The sequence below is a fragment of the Limulus polyphemus genome, unplaced genomic scaffold (genome assembly GCF_000517525.1).
Source record: "Limulus polyphemus unplaced genomic scaffold, Limulus_polyphemus-2.1.2 Scaffold0, whole genome shotgun sequence".
Lineage (NCBI taxonomy): Eukaryota > Metazoa > Arthropoda > Merostomata > Xiphosura > Limulidae > Limulus > Limulus polyphemus.
The window spans coordinates 2,238,036-2,251,145 of record NW_013665610.1 but is presented as its reverse complement, the minus strand read 5'-3'; the positions used below and the strand labels follow the sequence as shown (position 1 = coordinate 2,251,145).

General features: G+C 32.5%; 1 protein-coding gene across 3 annotated transcripts in view; it reads right to left on the bottom strand.

Moving 5' to 3' along the window:
* Nucleotides 1-1,577: 1,577 nt before the first annotated feature.
* Nucleotides 1,578-13,110, bottom strand: part of LOC111089463 (cytochrome b reductase 1-like) — a 37,729-nt gene continuing 26,196 nt past the window's right edge. For all 3 annotated transcript variants that reach the window (XM_022403061.1, XM_022402222.1, XM_022402626.1), the window contains exons 4-5: nucleotides 11,181-11,350; nucleotides 1,578-4,529 (exon numbers count right to left, since the gene is read on the bottom strand). In XM_022403061.1, the coding sequence (XP_022258769.1) occupies nucleotides 4,376-4,529; nucleotides 11,181-11,350 (324 nt within the window). In that variant the 3' untranslated portion in view covers nucleotides 1,578-4,375. The remainder of the gene's footprint in view (nucleotides 4,530-11,180; nucleotides 11,351-13,110) is intronic.

The window sequence follows — 13,110 nt, the reverse complement described above, 5'->3', positions numbered from 1 at the left end:
ATTAGTTATAGTTATGGTGACTCGCTACTGGTTAGTTGGGAAAGACAAAAGCAGATCATTTGTCTCCATATGATGCCTGTAGGAGGCGCCATTGACGTTTCCCTGGAGGATGTGAAGAGCAGTTTTTCCATTATGATGAATAGCTGCCCAAGCATGTACTACACCACCTCCCGTGTGTTCTCTGTGGGAAAGACAGTCTTCTCTCGTCTATTCTTCAGACGAACGACGAACACATAGAACAAACCGGAAACAGAACTCACTTGAAAAGATGACATGTTGCCAGTGTCCCAATTAGAAGTTGGCATGCTGTCTTGCCCATTTGACACGGTGACGCCTGTGAAGTTTGGTTAATATCTAGTCGCAGATAGCCCTTCTCCCAAAATAACTTTGTTTAATCAGTCTCCTATTCTCTGTTCTTCTGGATACCCTGGAATAAATGTGTTCATATCATTCCTGTCGTAAGGTGTTGCAAAACGTCTTTCAACCTTGGCGTGTTAATCTGATGAAAATACTGTCAACTCGGGCAGTAGTTTTCGGCGTCTACCAGTATACTTTCTTGGAACAACGTTTCCTGTAATCCGATGACGTTTCAGGATTCTGAATACAGTACACTGATGATACCTTACTGCTCTGGCAATGTCCGTTTGCTTCGTACCATTTCTGGACAGTCGAACAATTTGACGCTCTATGGCTTATGGCACGTGCTGAGTCATGACTCTACATCATATACCGATAAGTTGTTTGAACAAAGCCTTTATCTATTTCGAAAAATATTATACCAAAAGCACACCCCTTTTAGATACAACTGGTGTGTTTTGACGAACAAATGCTCAAAACAACTTATACAGACGGGAATAACAAGTCGTACATGTTTGCCCAATCATAAGCTACCTTCTCTGTTACTACTCGGCCATTTACTCAACAACTATTCCATGCATATAGACAACAACATCAATATAGAACAGTATGCAAATATTTTGGTCAAGATTGTATTGTTTCAATATCTCAACTCAAATTACATCCATCGTTTTACCATAATTTGGATAAGCCGTGCTAGCAAAGTAGATTTTGTTTATTATTAAGCACAAAGTTACATAATGGGCTATCTGTGCTGTATTCATCGCGAATATCGATACCCGATTTATAGCGTTGTAAGCCTTTAAAATTGCCACTGAGCCACAAGTGGCAGCAACACTGATACCGTTTTCTGTTAATTTTTTATCTTACTATGTTTCTTTGTTATCCAAGTGTGCTTACTGGATTATGGTCAATGGTTACAAATCAATAGCCATGATATATTTTATTTTTCACATGATTACAATTTCAAATCAGTTATTAATAACTTAAGATATACAGATTAATTTTAACATTCCTTTTTTTTTGTAAACACGGAAGAATGCCGGTTAAAATATAGAGCATAAAATAAAACACATTCATTAATTTTACTCAAAAAACAAGCTCTCAATAAAAGTTTTATGTGAATATCAGAAAGAACTAAATAAACAATAAAATATTATATATTTAATAATAAGTTAGCATTTAAAATATCTTATAGTAAAATAAATATCATGAAAAATTATATATATATATATATATGAAAATATAAAAGAAAGTCTATTTTTTATTGTTAAAATAGTACTAAGAAATATAGTTTACACATAGCTGCGACTCTTATCCGTTCAAAAATTGTTTTGCACATCATTACCACGGATTACCCTTCTCAAAACTATTATGTCTATTGTGGCTTAATGAATTTTGTTTTATTCGTATGCAGTTAAGATTTATCTTCTTTGTTTGTTTTAGTCCCAAGCTGCAGAATAGGCTAACTGTGATCTGTTCGCCAAGGGGAATCGAATCCCGAATTTTAGCGTTGTAAGTCCATAAACTTACCGCTGACTCACGGGAAGACTAGTTTTAGGCTTAAGCACACATATATATCAATTATTTATAATACTTTGGTAGTGCATTAGAGAGAAGAAATAAACATGTTTGAGATATGCATCAATTGCCGATAAGAGTGTACATTTGAAGTGTTATGCACATTTTCTTGTTAACTGATATCAGTCCAACTAATTAAAGAAACACTGCTATAAGTCGTTTACAAAATACAGATAAGAAAGACGCACAAACAATCCTAATCTGAAGTGTTTACAACCACAATTTTCTCGTAAAGGTTTTAGTTTTCTTATTCCATGACCCAACTTAGTTGGTTTTCACATGCATCTTAGTGTTCATTTTATTAAATATTTGTATTTTTCTCTTAATTTCTTTTGTCTCGGCCTTATAGTGGCACGGAATAATGTCTGTAGACTTACAACGCTAGAAACATGGTTTCGATACCTATGATGGGCAGAGCACAGATAGCCCTTGTGTAGCTTTGTGCATAATTAAAAAAACAAACAAAAACAAACAAACTGTAGCTTTGTGTGTAACTGCAAAACAAACTTTTGCTCCGTTGCTTTAAAGTACAAAAGAATTTTTGTAGCAGTGAATACAAAATAAACACTACATTCTCGAAATGTGTTGAATAAAAACGTTTTTTTTTGCAATATTTATAAAAGCTTCACGTTAGCTTAACAAATTTAGAACAAAAAGTTATCGCTAATGCTATGTTCATGTATTTTTAACAAGTTATTTGTTCCTCCAAATTAATCCTCTTATCGTCCTATACAATTTTTTTTGGTTAAAGAAAGATTCGTAAGACGGAAATTAATATAAACCAATTCGATTACATTCAAATGGGAAAAAGTGATTGCTTAATGAGAAATAGTGAAAAGATACTAGTTTAATACAACACCAATTTAATTAGAACACCAGAGTTCTTGTGACGTGAATTATCAACGATGAAAGTTGGTGATAATTTTTTTTTGGTTTCTGTTTATATTGAAAGTAATATTAGTAAATAAATATGGTGTTTTGAAGTTTATGATTTACATAATTATGTCATATTTTTAGGAAGGAGACTTATTTTCTTACAATCCTGGTGGATTTTATTTAAGAGCCAATTTTTCTAAAATATTATATTCTAATGAATATAACCTAACTTAAATTTACTTTTGATTACATTACGTTGCAAAGAAGTGTTTAAGCTTGTTGTATAGTGTAGAGGAGAATATTTAAAACGTGATACAATACTGCAATATATTTAATTGAAATGTTCTGTTTGCAACACTGAAAATTGTTACTTTTATAAATGATGCATACCAGTGCTATCCAACTTTGTGCTAGTGGAGGTTCACATAAAATTTTGAGTGTGGTCTCGACGACTAAAAACTAGTTCTCGACGACTTTATCGGTATTAAACAGTACAGAACTACAAATATAGGGACAAATTAAACATTTTTTTTTGCCTGGTGGTTGGCAGGCCTGTCGGAACTGTCAAAAAGGCGCCAACTGAACAACCCAGATGGATTAAAAAAAGAGTACTAAATGTATTAACTGCAGATAGTGCGAGCAATAGTCAGTTTCTTCTTTTTTTCGTTTTCATTTGGGAATGTTCTGGGCAAATTCAGTGAATGATTAAGCATTGAAAAATGAGTTTTTTTCTTATGGAAAGAAGAAAAACATTCACGTGTGATAATGTTTTTTTTATGTACTTTCCTGGACAGAAATTTAAAAATTTCTGCTTAGTCGTTAACTGTTATATGTAACAATGAAAACCAAATATGGTACGATTCAAGTATTGGCAATATTTATAGGTTAGGGAGGCGGGTTTGCTAAACGACAGATACTAAGTATTTAGGTAGTAGCTATAAGTAAAGTTTGATTTCTTTTAAAGTGTATAATTCTTACAAAAATTTTCCTTTCTTTCTTGTTTTTCTTAATTAAAGATAAGTTGAGTTAATGTTCAATTCCTAAGTTCGTAGAGTTCAACGACCTTTAGTCACATGGTCAACTATTAGAGTATCATTAATGCACGATTCAGTAGATACAGAAATTTAGATGTTAAGGAGAGTAGTCATATCTAGGTTAAATTGATCTTAATAATGAAATAAGTTTATATTAATCTTGAGATTCAATTCATAATGAAAGTAATGTTTAAATTTAGGTTTAAATAACTGATGATAGTAACACCACAGTCCAAGCTTCTCTGGATAATGAGCCATATTATGTGAGTCCATATTTATAGTTGATGGTAATTTTAACTTTTCTTTCTTCACATAATAAAAAGTCTAATATTTATATCTGAGATTCTTTGATTATGAGAGTACTCCATATTGTCGAGATTTATTTAGTTGATAGTTGAAATAATTTCAATGTTGGTTTCCAATAACGAACTAGTTCTGGTAGTGTTCAAATGAATTAAACTCGACTCGGTTAACTTGTAGTGACTTTTAAAATTCAGTTGATGGAAAGATTGAAGCAAATGTAGAATTTAGTTGATGATGAGTGTAGCAGAGCGTTTGAAACTGTTGTTCCGAACCAGGTATATAATCACAATACCAAGAGCTAATAAAGAAACAGCTAAAATATTGATGACTAGTGTTTGTTCTGGCAGATCTTCGTAGTTCTGTTTGTCGATTGTTCCACTGTAAAAACACATAAAAAGGTGAGGATTAGGAACATAATCATATGACATTGTACTATAGAATACAATGAACTGACACATAAAAAGGTGAGGATTAGGAACATAATCATATGCTATTGTATTATAGAATACAATGAACTGACATATAAAAAGGTGAGGATTAGGTACATAATCATATGATATTGTACTATAAAATACAATGAACTGACATATAAAAAGGTTGTCAAATCAGGACCTAATGACAAGGAAAAACTACTGAAATACATTAGATATGACATATATATATATGTCAGTTCATTGTATTTTATAGCACAATGTCATATGATTATGTTTCTAATCCTCACATTTTTATATCAGTTCATTGTATTTTATAGTACAATGTCATATGATTATGTTCCTAATTCTCACCTTTTTATATGTCAGTTCATTGTATTCTATAGTACAATATCATATGATTATGTTCCTAATCCTGTGGCTTACTTACACTTTGATAAACTAAAGGACTCTTTTATTACCTTTCTAAGAGATGGTAACATTTTATTTAGGTCATAAAACGTTGTATATAAAACTCTCAATAATCACACAATAAATGTGATATTTTACTTCAGATAAACGTTGCTCAGTGCTCGTGGTGCATGCTTTAATGTCTAACTTGCATCTTCTCATCTCACATCAATATATATTTTGCACGATACATATTCTAATTTGTGTCTTTTTTTTTCTTATGATGTTACACAAATAAACATATTATGTGACACGTGATTCTTATTATCTTACATGAATACATGTTTAAAGCGAAACGTTCTCTGATGTATCGTGTAGCTTGTCTTCTTTCAATAATACATGATACAATTACATGATACACGCTCTGATTCCTTTCTTGTTTCTTATTATAGGACACCAATGTAAGTTTCACATGATACACACTCTGATTTACATCTTGTTTCTATTCATCTTAAATCAATACACACTTTACACGAAACGTTCTCTGATGTATTTTGTAGCTTTCCACCTCACAAAAATACTTATTTTACATTAAACAAGCTCAATTTTTTGTGTTTTATTCTATAATTCGACATCAATACACGTTTTGCACGAAAAGCGCTCTGATTTCTGTTTTCTATTTCATCATCTTACTCAACGCACGTTTTACACGATACGTATACTCTGGTCCCTGTTTTGTATGTTGTTTATCTTACATAAATTCAAAACACGGATACGACAGTAAATTACATCTTAGTCTGAAACAACGTCAACGCCAAATACTCGGGTTCTCCAGTGTGATTAGGGGCGCAGCCAAAATATCTGCTCAGGTCACCAGTTAAGCAATCGTCGGTCAGGGATCGATAGGTTTCTAGTATACTATCACATTAGCAGAACGTTCATAAATTCGAACATATTTTAAATACGTGTTTCATAGAAAACAACATCAGCAATACCGTACTCAACTGTATTATATTTTGCCACTTATGATTAATACACCTGTTCCCTGTACAAACACTATTTCATTTTATCATTCATAACTGCCCCTCAGTGGCACAGCAATATGTCTGCGGACCTTATTAGGTTCCTAGTTTTGATAGTGGAATAAAATGTTGCATGTTTTAGTAGGTTCTTAGTTTTATATTTTTATTAGACTCCTTAGCTCTTTTTAGTCTTACAACGCTAGAAACTGTGTTTCGATACCCGTGGTGGGTAGAGCACAGATAGCCCAATGTGTAGCTTTCTACTTAACTACAAACAAACACTTATGATTAATGCACTTGTTTGTCGTATAAACACTATTTCATTTTATGACTCATGATGAATGCATCTGTTTGTCGTATAAACAATATTTCATTTTATCACTCATGATGAATATACCTGTTTGTCGTATAAACAATATTTCATTTTATCACTCATGATGAATGCACCTGTTTGTCGTATAAACGCTATTTCATTTTATGACTCATGATGAATGTACCTGTTTGTCGTATAAACACCATTTTATTTTATAACTCATGATGAATGTACATGTTTGTCGTATAAATACTATTTCATTTTATCATTCATGATTAAACTTGAGTTCATTATTGCGTGATACTATTATATGTTATCTCTCGTGACTGACGCACGTGTTAATAATCGTACACTGTGAAAATAGGCTACGATCTTCCGAACGCCTTTCTCACCGAAATATCATGCGCTCTAGTTAATTGTAGTTCATAAACAGTTCCAGTAATCCTGTTTGAGGCAAAGCAAAAACTACAGACAAGTAGTTTGAAAGAAAGAAGAGTGGAAGAAGGGAATATACAAACTTGATATTAATAAGGGCAACAACACCAACAGCAAAATGGGAATGTTTAAACTATATTACCGCAAGTTTAATAGAGGAAAATTACAAAAAAAATAGTAAATAACATACTCATACACAAAAGTACTCAATTAGACATACACGTACACACATATTTATATATAAACGATAAAACCATAGAGTTTTGGACAGTCTTCACATCCACATGTCAAAAGCGCTAGAGTTTAATCGTGTTTTTGGTGACTTACTATTGGAAAACAAAGAAACCATATAACTACTAGACAAAAACAGAGAGAAAAGGAGAGAAAGAAATAGTGTATCAGAGGTAAACTTTATAACGAACAGAGAAAAGAAAATTACAGCGAAATAACAAACTTACGTAGATGAATCGCATGTAGGCAAACAAAAAGGTAACGTGCTACGAAATGGAAGTAAAAGAGACAAAGCAAATATAGACAGAGAAAACTTACGTAGATGAATCGCATGTAGGCAAACAAAAAGGTAACGCGCTACGAAATGGAAGTAAAAGAGACAAAGCAAATATAGACAGAGAAAACTTACGTAGATGAATCGCATGTAGGCAAACAAAAAGGTAACGCGCTACGAAATGGAAGTAAAAGAGACAGAGACAAAACAAATACAGACAGAGAAATTGATATAAAAATACACTCTGTCAGAAGAACTGGATGCAAAGAACATTGAAATTACGAAGCAAAAATAAATAAATAAGACGCATGAAACGGGGAAAAAATGGCAGAATAAACGTGAGTAATGTAGGTAAATTGAGTCACGAGAAAAAAAGCACTAGTAGGATATTCGAAAATAGTTTTCCGTTACATTTGGATTAAAGGCCCTTGCACCTCTTTGTTTAATATCCAAAGTTTCTGTGACTTTAAAGGTCGACCAAGATCACATGCACAAATAAAACTCAGAACTGACCAAACGTAAAATACTTACTAAAGGCATTAACTCTTTTACTCATTCAACATGGGTGGGAAATAACTATGTACGGGCAAAAATTAAGACTGGTCTTTAAATCATTTCCATGCTTTAGTATGACACTTACAAAATCCTGAGACATGATCTTAAATCAACATACATTAACAAACCTTTTCTCGTTTAATGAAGAAAAAGATAGAAAAACTATGATCGCGAACAAGTGTAAAAAAAAACCCAAAAAAACACCAACAAAACAAAACAAACTCTTTACAAGATACAAAAACATTTCACAGGTGTAAAAATACTGCAAAAGGTTTGCGATAAGATTCTTGTGGTAAAGTTATGGCGATCAAATATAAATTGTTGTCATGGTTAGTGGCCTATACGATCACCTTTGTATAATTTCATACCATTTTCCACACATTTTAATTACTAATGCTCCTGGTCCAGCATGGCCATGTTGATAAGGCGCTCGACTCGCAATATGAGGGTCGCGGGTTTGAATCCTCGTCCCACCAAACATGCCCGCCCTTTCATCTGTGACGGTCAGTCCTATTATTCGTTGGTAAAAGAGTAGTCTAAGAGTTGGCGGTGGTTGGTAATGACTAGCTGCTTTCTCTCTAGTCTTACACTGCTATGTTAGGGACGGCTAGCGCAGATAGCCCTCGGGTAGCTTTGCGCGAAATTCAAACCTAAACTAATGCTTCTGCTATTAAGGAAAGGCCTTAGAAGTACTGTTTGTGTTTGTAGGTGCAGAAATGTGTCAGCGAAAAAGGCTAGTTTGCTATCCAAATAATCCTCTGAGCTGTACCTACCGTAGGGATCGAACCACGAGTTTAAGTGTTAAATGCCCTTAATTTTTATATGAGCCACAGGAGGTCTCCAAAAACGGTAGTAGATGAGCAGTCAAAAGAGAGAATATAAAATAATTAGAAGTTGGATAGTTAGTTAGGGACGGGCATAGCCTAATGGGTAGTGTGTCCAAAGTGACAAAGTTCATGGTTTGTAACCTGTTGCTGCTAGAACGTGCTCCGCACTTTGGGGACTATTAAGTCCCACTATTCAGTCAGATAAGAGAAGCCCAAGAGTTTGATGTTGACTATTTGTCCTCCTTGTAGTCTATCACTTCTAAATTAGGGGCAACTGTGCTCAGATATCCGTTGTGTAGATTGTAAAAATAAAATAAAAATAAATTAATGATCAAACTTTGGTGATTGCATAGGCTATCAACTACGACAATGATGTGATAAGAAATGACATTATCGAAACAAACTTACAAAAGTAGAACGATACAAAACAGAATTCGAAAACTGAAGATTGTTTTTAATATATAAAGCCTAATAGTATTATTTGTGATATCACTGTAAATAGATATCATATAACAGCGCGTTTTTATTATTAAATATCCCTGGTGTTGTTATAACTAATTATGTTAAGTTGTGATTAAGTCAGTGGCGTAACTACAAAAGATTGGCCCCTACACTTATTCCCCTTGTCGGCAATTCTTAAAGTTTGTCAGGCCCTTCGGGCCTTTTTTTGACTCGCCCCCGCACTTGCGGGGGCATACTTATGTCACTGAATTAAGTTTTAGAAATAGTTAATTGGATTAAGACTTGATTTGGGATTAAAAGTTTGTACGAGCTTAAGCTTCTTGTTTTGTATGTAATTTATGTGGTGTACAAAAATATTTTGCATTTTGTATGACTTATGTTTTAATCGTTTTTATATATATTTAAACCTGTTGCCGTTCGATTTGACTTTTGTTTCTGTATCTAGACCACGGTTGTGAAATAGTAATTCTGATAAAATTGTTTTCAAAACAGTTAATAGTACGCATAACTGATTTTTTAAATATTTGTTATTCCCATTAAGAAGATATGGGACAAATTTCAAAATAGGAGCTATACTGTCACAAATTTGCATTTCTGACCTTACACATCTTTCGTATCGCATTCTGATATTGATCTGACCCTAGTGACATCTATACGCTGTAAATATTAACGACGAGTTACACCAAGCAAAATATAATTTGCCCTCTGTGAAAAAATATTTTGTATAGCTATCGCCCTGCCAAGTTCGTGATGGTCTACAGGTGATTAAATTTTGTTTTGTTTGCAATTTTGTTATTGTACTAAATAATATATACTGTTCTTGTATTATTAATAATCACGATATTTGCAATAGCTTACAATCTAATTACTACAAGAAAACAGCATTTCTCCTGAACTAATTAAATTACTTTCTCCATACTCCAGTCTTTCTATACAGAATAGTCCAAAAATTCGAACCGTTCTTTGACTAAGGATTTTAAATATTGCACCATAATATCGGAATTCAGTAATTTACATATTTAATATTACATACTGTAGCCTTAAAACATCGATTAAAGAAAATAATAATGAAGTCATTCATAGTTATATTGCGAAATTCAAATTTCACCACTTGCTTCCTGTGTATAAACGATCAGTTTAAATGATGGGCATAACTTATTATTACAACAGGTTTTATTATATTTTGGTTATGGTCCCATACGGATCAGTATCGTTATGTCTTAGCCAATGTCATATTAACAAAAATCAATGGAACTATAGCCTTAACAACATATTCTGTTGCCAGATTAATTTCAAGAGTAATTTCATTGTTTCATAATTAATGACAAAACTATTTTTGTATTTGAAATATAAAATTTTCAAACTTAAAAATTACCTTATTCGACATAACTGGTTTATGACAATATCCGATTCTCCTTCAAGAACTACCTATTTTTCAAAACACTGACCCGCTAATCTGTCGTTGTTAAAAATAAAAACATTATCATATGTTTTAGGTAATTAATATTTAACCAAGTCATAATTAATACAAAGGTACATAATATTTCTGGTCAAGAGTTCCAAAAGTAACCGTATCTTGTTCACGTGCATCTGTTGAGCAGAGTTGTGTAATATACTTTAGTTATTGTTTTATTTCAAATCATAGTAAAATACAAAAATGTACAACAAGGTAACCTACATTATTCGAGTTAACTTACCTTCACATAACACTAACTACGATAAAGGTTTACGAGCAATTCTAGTATGTTTTACCTCTAGTTATTGATAATAAGAGATGCAACACGACTTATCTTAATGTATCTTACTTTTTTTTAAGTTCTAAAAAAAGCACATAATGTAAAAATATGTCTAACTTAGAACATGAAGTTCTAAAAAAGCACGTAATGTAAAAATATGTCTAACTTAGAACATGAAGTTCTAGAAAAACCACGTAATGTAAAATATGTCTAACTTAGAATATCTTACTTCTGTATAGCCACCACATTATGTATATTTTAGTGTATATTACCTATCATATTTAAAGTTCACAGGAAATACAATAAAAATAATAGCAATAAAAAACTTTTATGTTCATCCATTGTTGATATACCTCAGCATGTGTCGAGCTGTCTGCATCAGGCCCGTTAGACAAGTGGCTATAGCCATCCCGAAGATGATAAGTCCGAACGTAATGTGTGTCGGTAACAGACGCTGTCTCAGCTTCACAGTAGCGTTGTCACAACATAAGAATACCAGAAAAGACATAAACCCCACAAGGAACTGTAGAAATTAAAATAAAGTTGGAGATCAAGTATCATCTTCAGATTAGTTTTAACAAAGTTTTAGTTATCCTGAGTTGAAACACTTACTAAATATCGTCTTCAGAGGTATAAATACACAAACAGCACTGAACAATTTTATTCTAACTTCATGTTTTTATTTGTTGTAGTTAATTCTAAAAGAGAAACGAAAACATACAGGACACAAAACTATGTATCAAAGTTGAAATAATCTCATTTGAAGTAAAACCAAAACCATTTTAAACAGAAATTGAAAAAAACCCTAACATACAAAAAGACAACGTAGCTATCGCCTTTAAACACTATTTTAAACTGTAAAAACTCTAGCATACAAGAAGATAAAATAACTATCGCTTTTAACAGAAACTACAAAACCCCTTCATACAAGAAGTAAAAATCGTCAGGACCTTTAAGAAAAACTGTAAATATCTTAGTTACCACACGTGAAGTAAAATTAACCATAACCTTTAAAAAAAGCTGTAAACCTTTTAGTTAGCACAATTGAAGTAAAATCAACCATCATCTTTAAGAAAAGCTGTAAACATTTTAGTTAGCACAATTGAAGTAAAAGCAACCACCATCTTTAACAAAAACTGTAAACATTTTAGTTAGCACACATGAAGTAAAAGCAACCATCACTTTAAGAAAAGCTGTAAACATTTTAGTTAGCACAATTGAAGTAAAAGTAACCATCATCTTTAACAAAAGTTCTAAGCATTTTAGCATACATGAAGTAAAAGCAACCATCATCTTTAAGAAAAGCTGTAAACATTTTAGTTAGCACAATTGAAGTAAAAGTAACCATCATCTTTAACAAAAGCTCTAAGTATTTTAGCATACATGAATTAAAAGCAACCATCATCTTTAAGAAAAGCTGTAAACATTTTAGCACACATGAAGCAAAAGCAACTATCACCTTTACCAAAACCTGTAAACGTTTTAGTTAGCACACTTGAAGTAAAAGCAACCATCACTATTATGAAAACTTGCAAACATTTTAGTTAGCACACTTGAAGTAAAAGCAGCCAGCACTTTCAAGGGAAGCTGAAAACATTTTAGTTTCATGAATGAAGTAAAAGCAACCAAAAATTTTGATTGAAAATAAAATCCTTAGAAAGTAAAAATAACATTTAATTTTAACAGAAACCATAGAAATTATATTATGCATGAGGTAAAAGTAGCGATAGACTTAGCATAAACTGTAAAATTCCAGTGCATATGAAGTAACAGGAACCATTGCTTTTCACAGAAAATAGAAGTATACCTTAAGAGTAACCACCAATCTTAATTGAAAATGTAAAAAGAAAAAAAGAAAAAATATTAATGCCAGGTGATATTCGATCCTTTTGCTTTCCAACTAAACAATAGCGTCTTGTATGCATTAAGCTCTCAGTTTTCATCCATTGTTTATTCGATAGGGGTTTAAGAAGACTCTTGATCTATGCCACTTGGTGTAAAGCTCAGAATCCGTTCATGGTACATAAAGGTTATGTATAATCAGTAAACAATAGCGCACAAGATATGGTAGAAAATACTGGTGCACAAGATGTGGTTGTAAATACTGGTGCACAAGATATGGTAGAAAATATTGGTGCACAAGATATGGTTGTAAATACTGGTGCACAAGATATGGTAGAAAATACTGGTTCACAAGATATGGTTGTAAATACCGGTGCACAAGATATGGTTGTATATACTGGTGCACAAGATATGGTTGTATATACTGGTGCACAAGATATG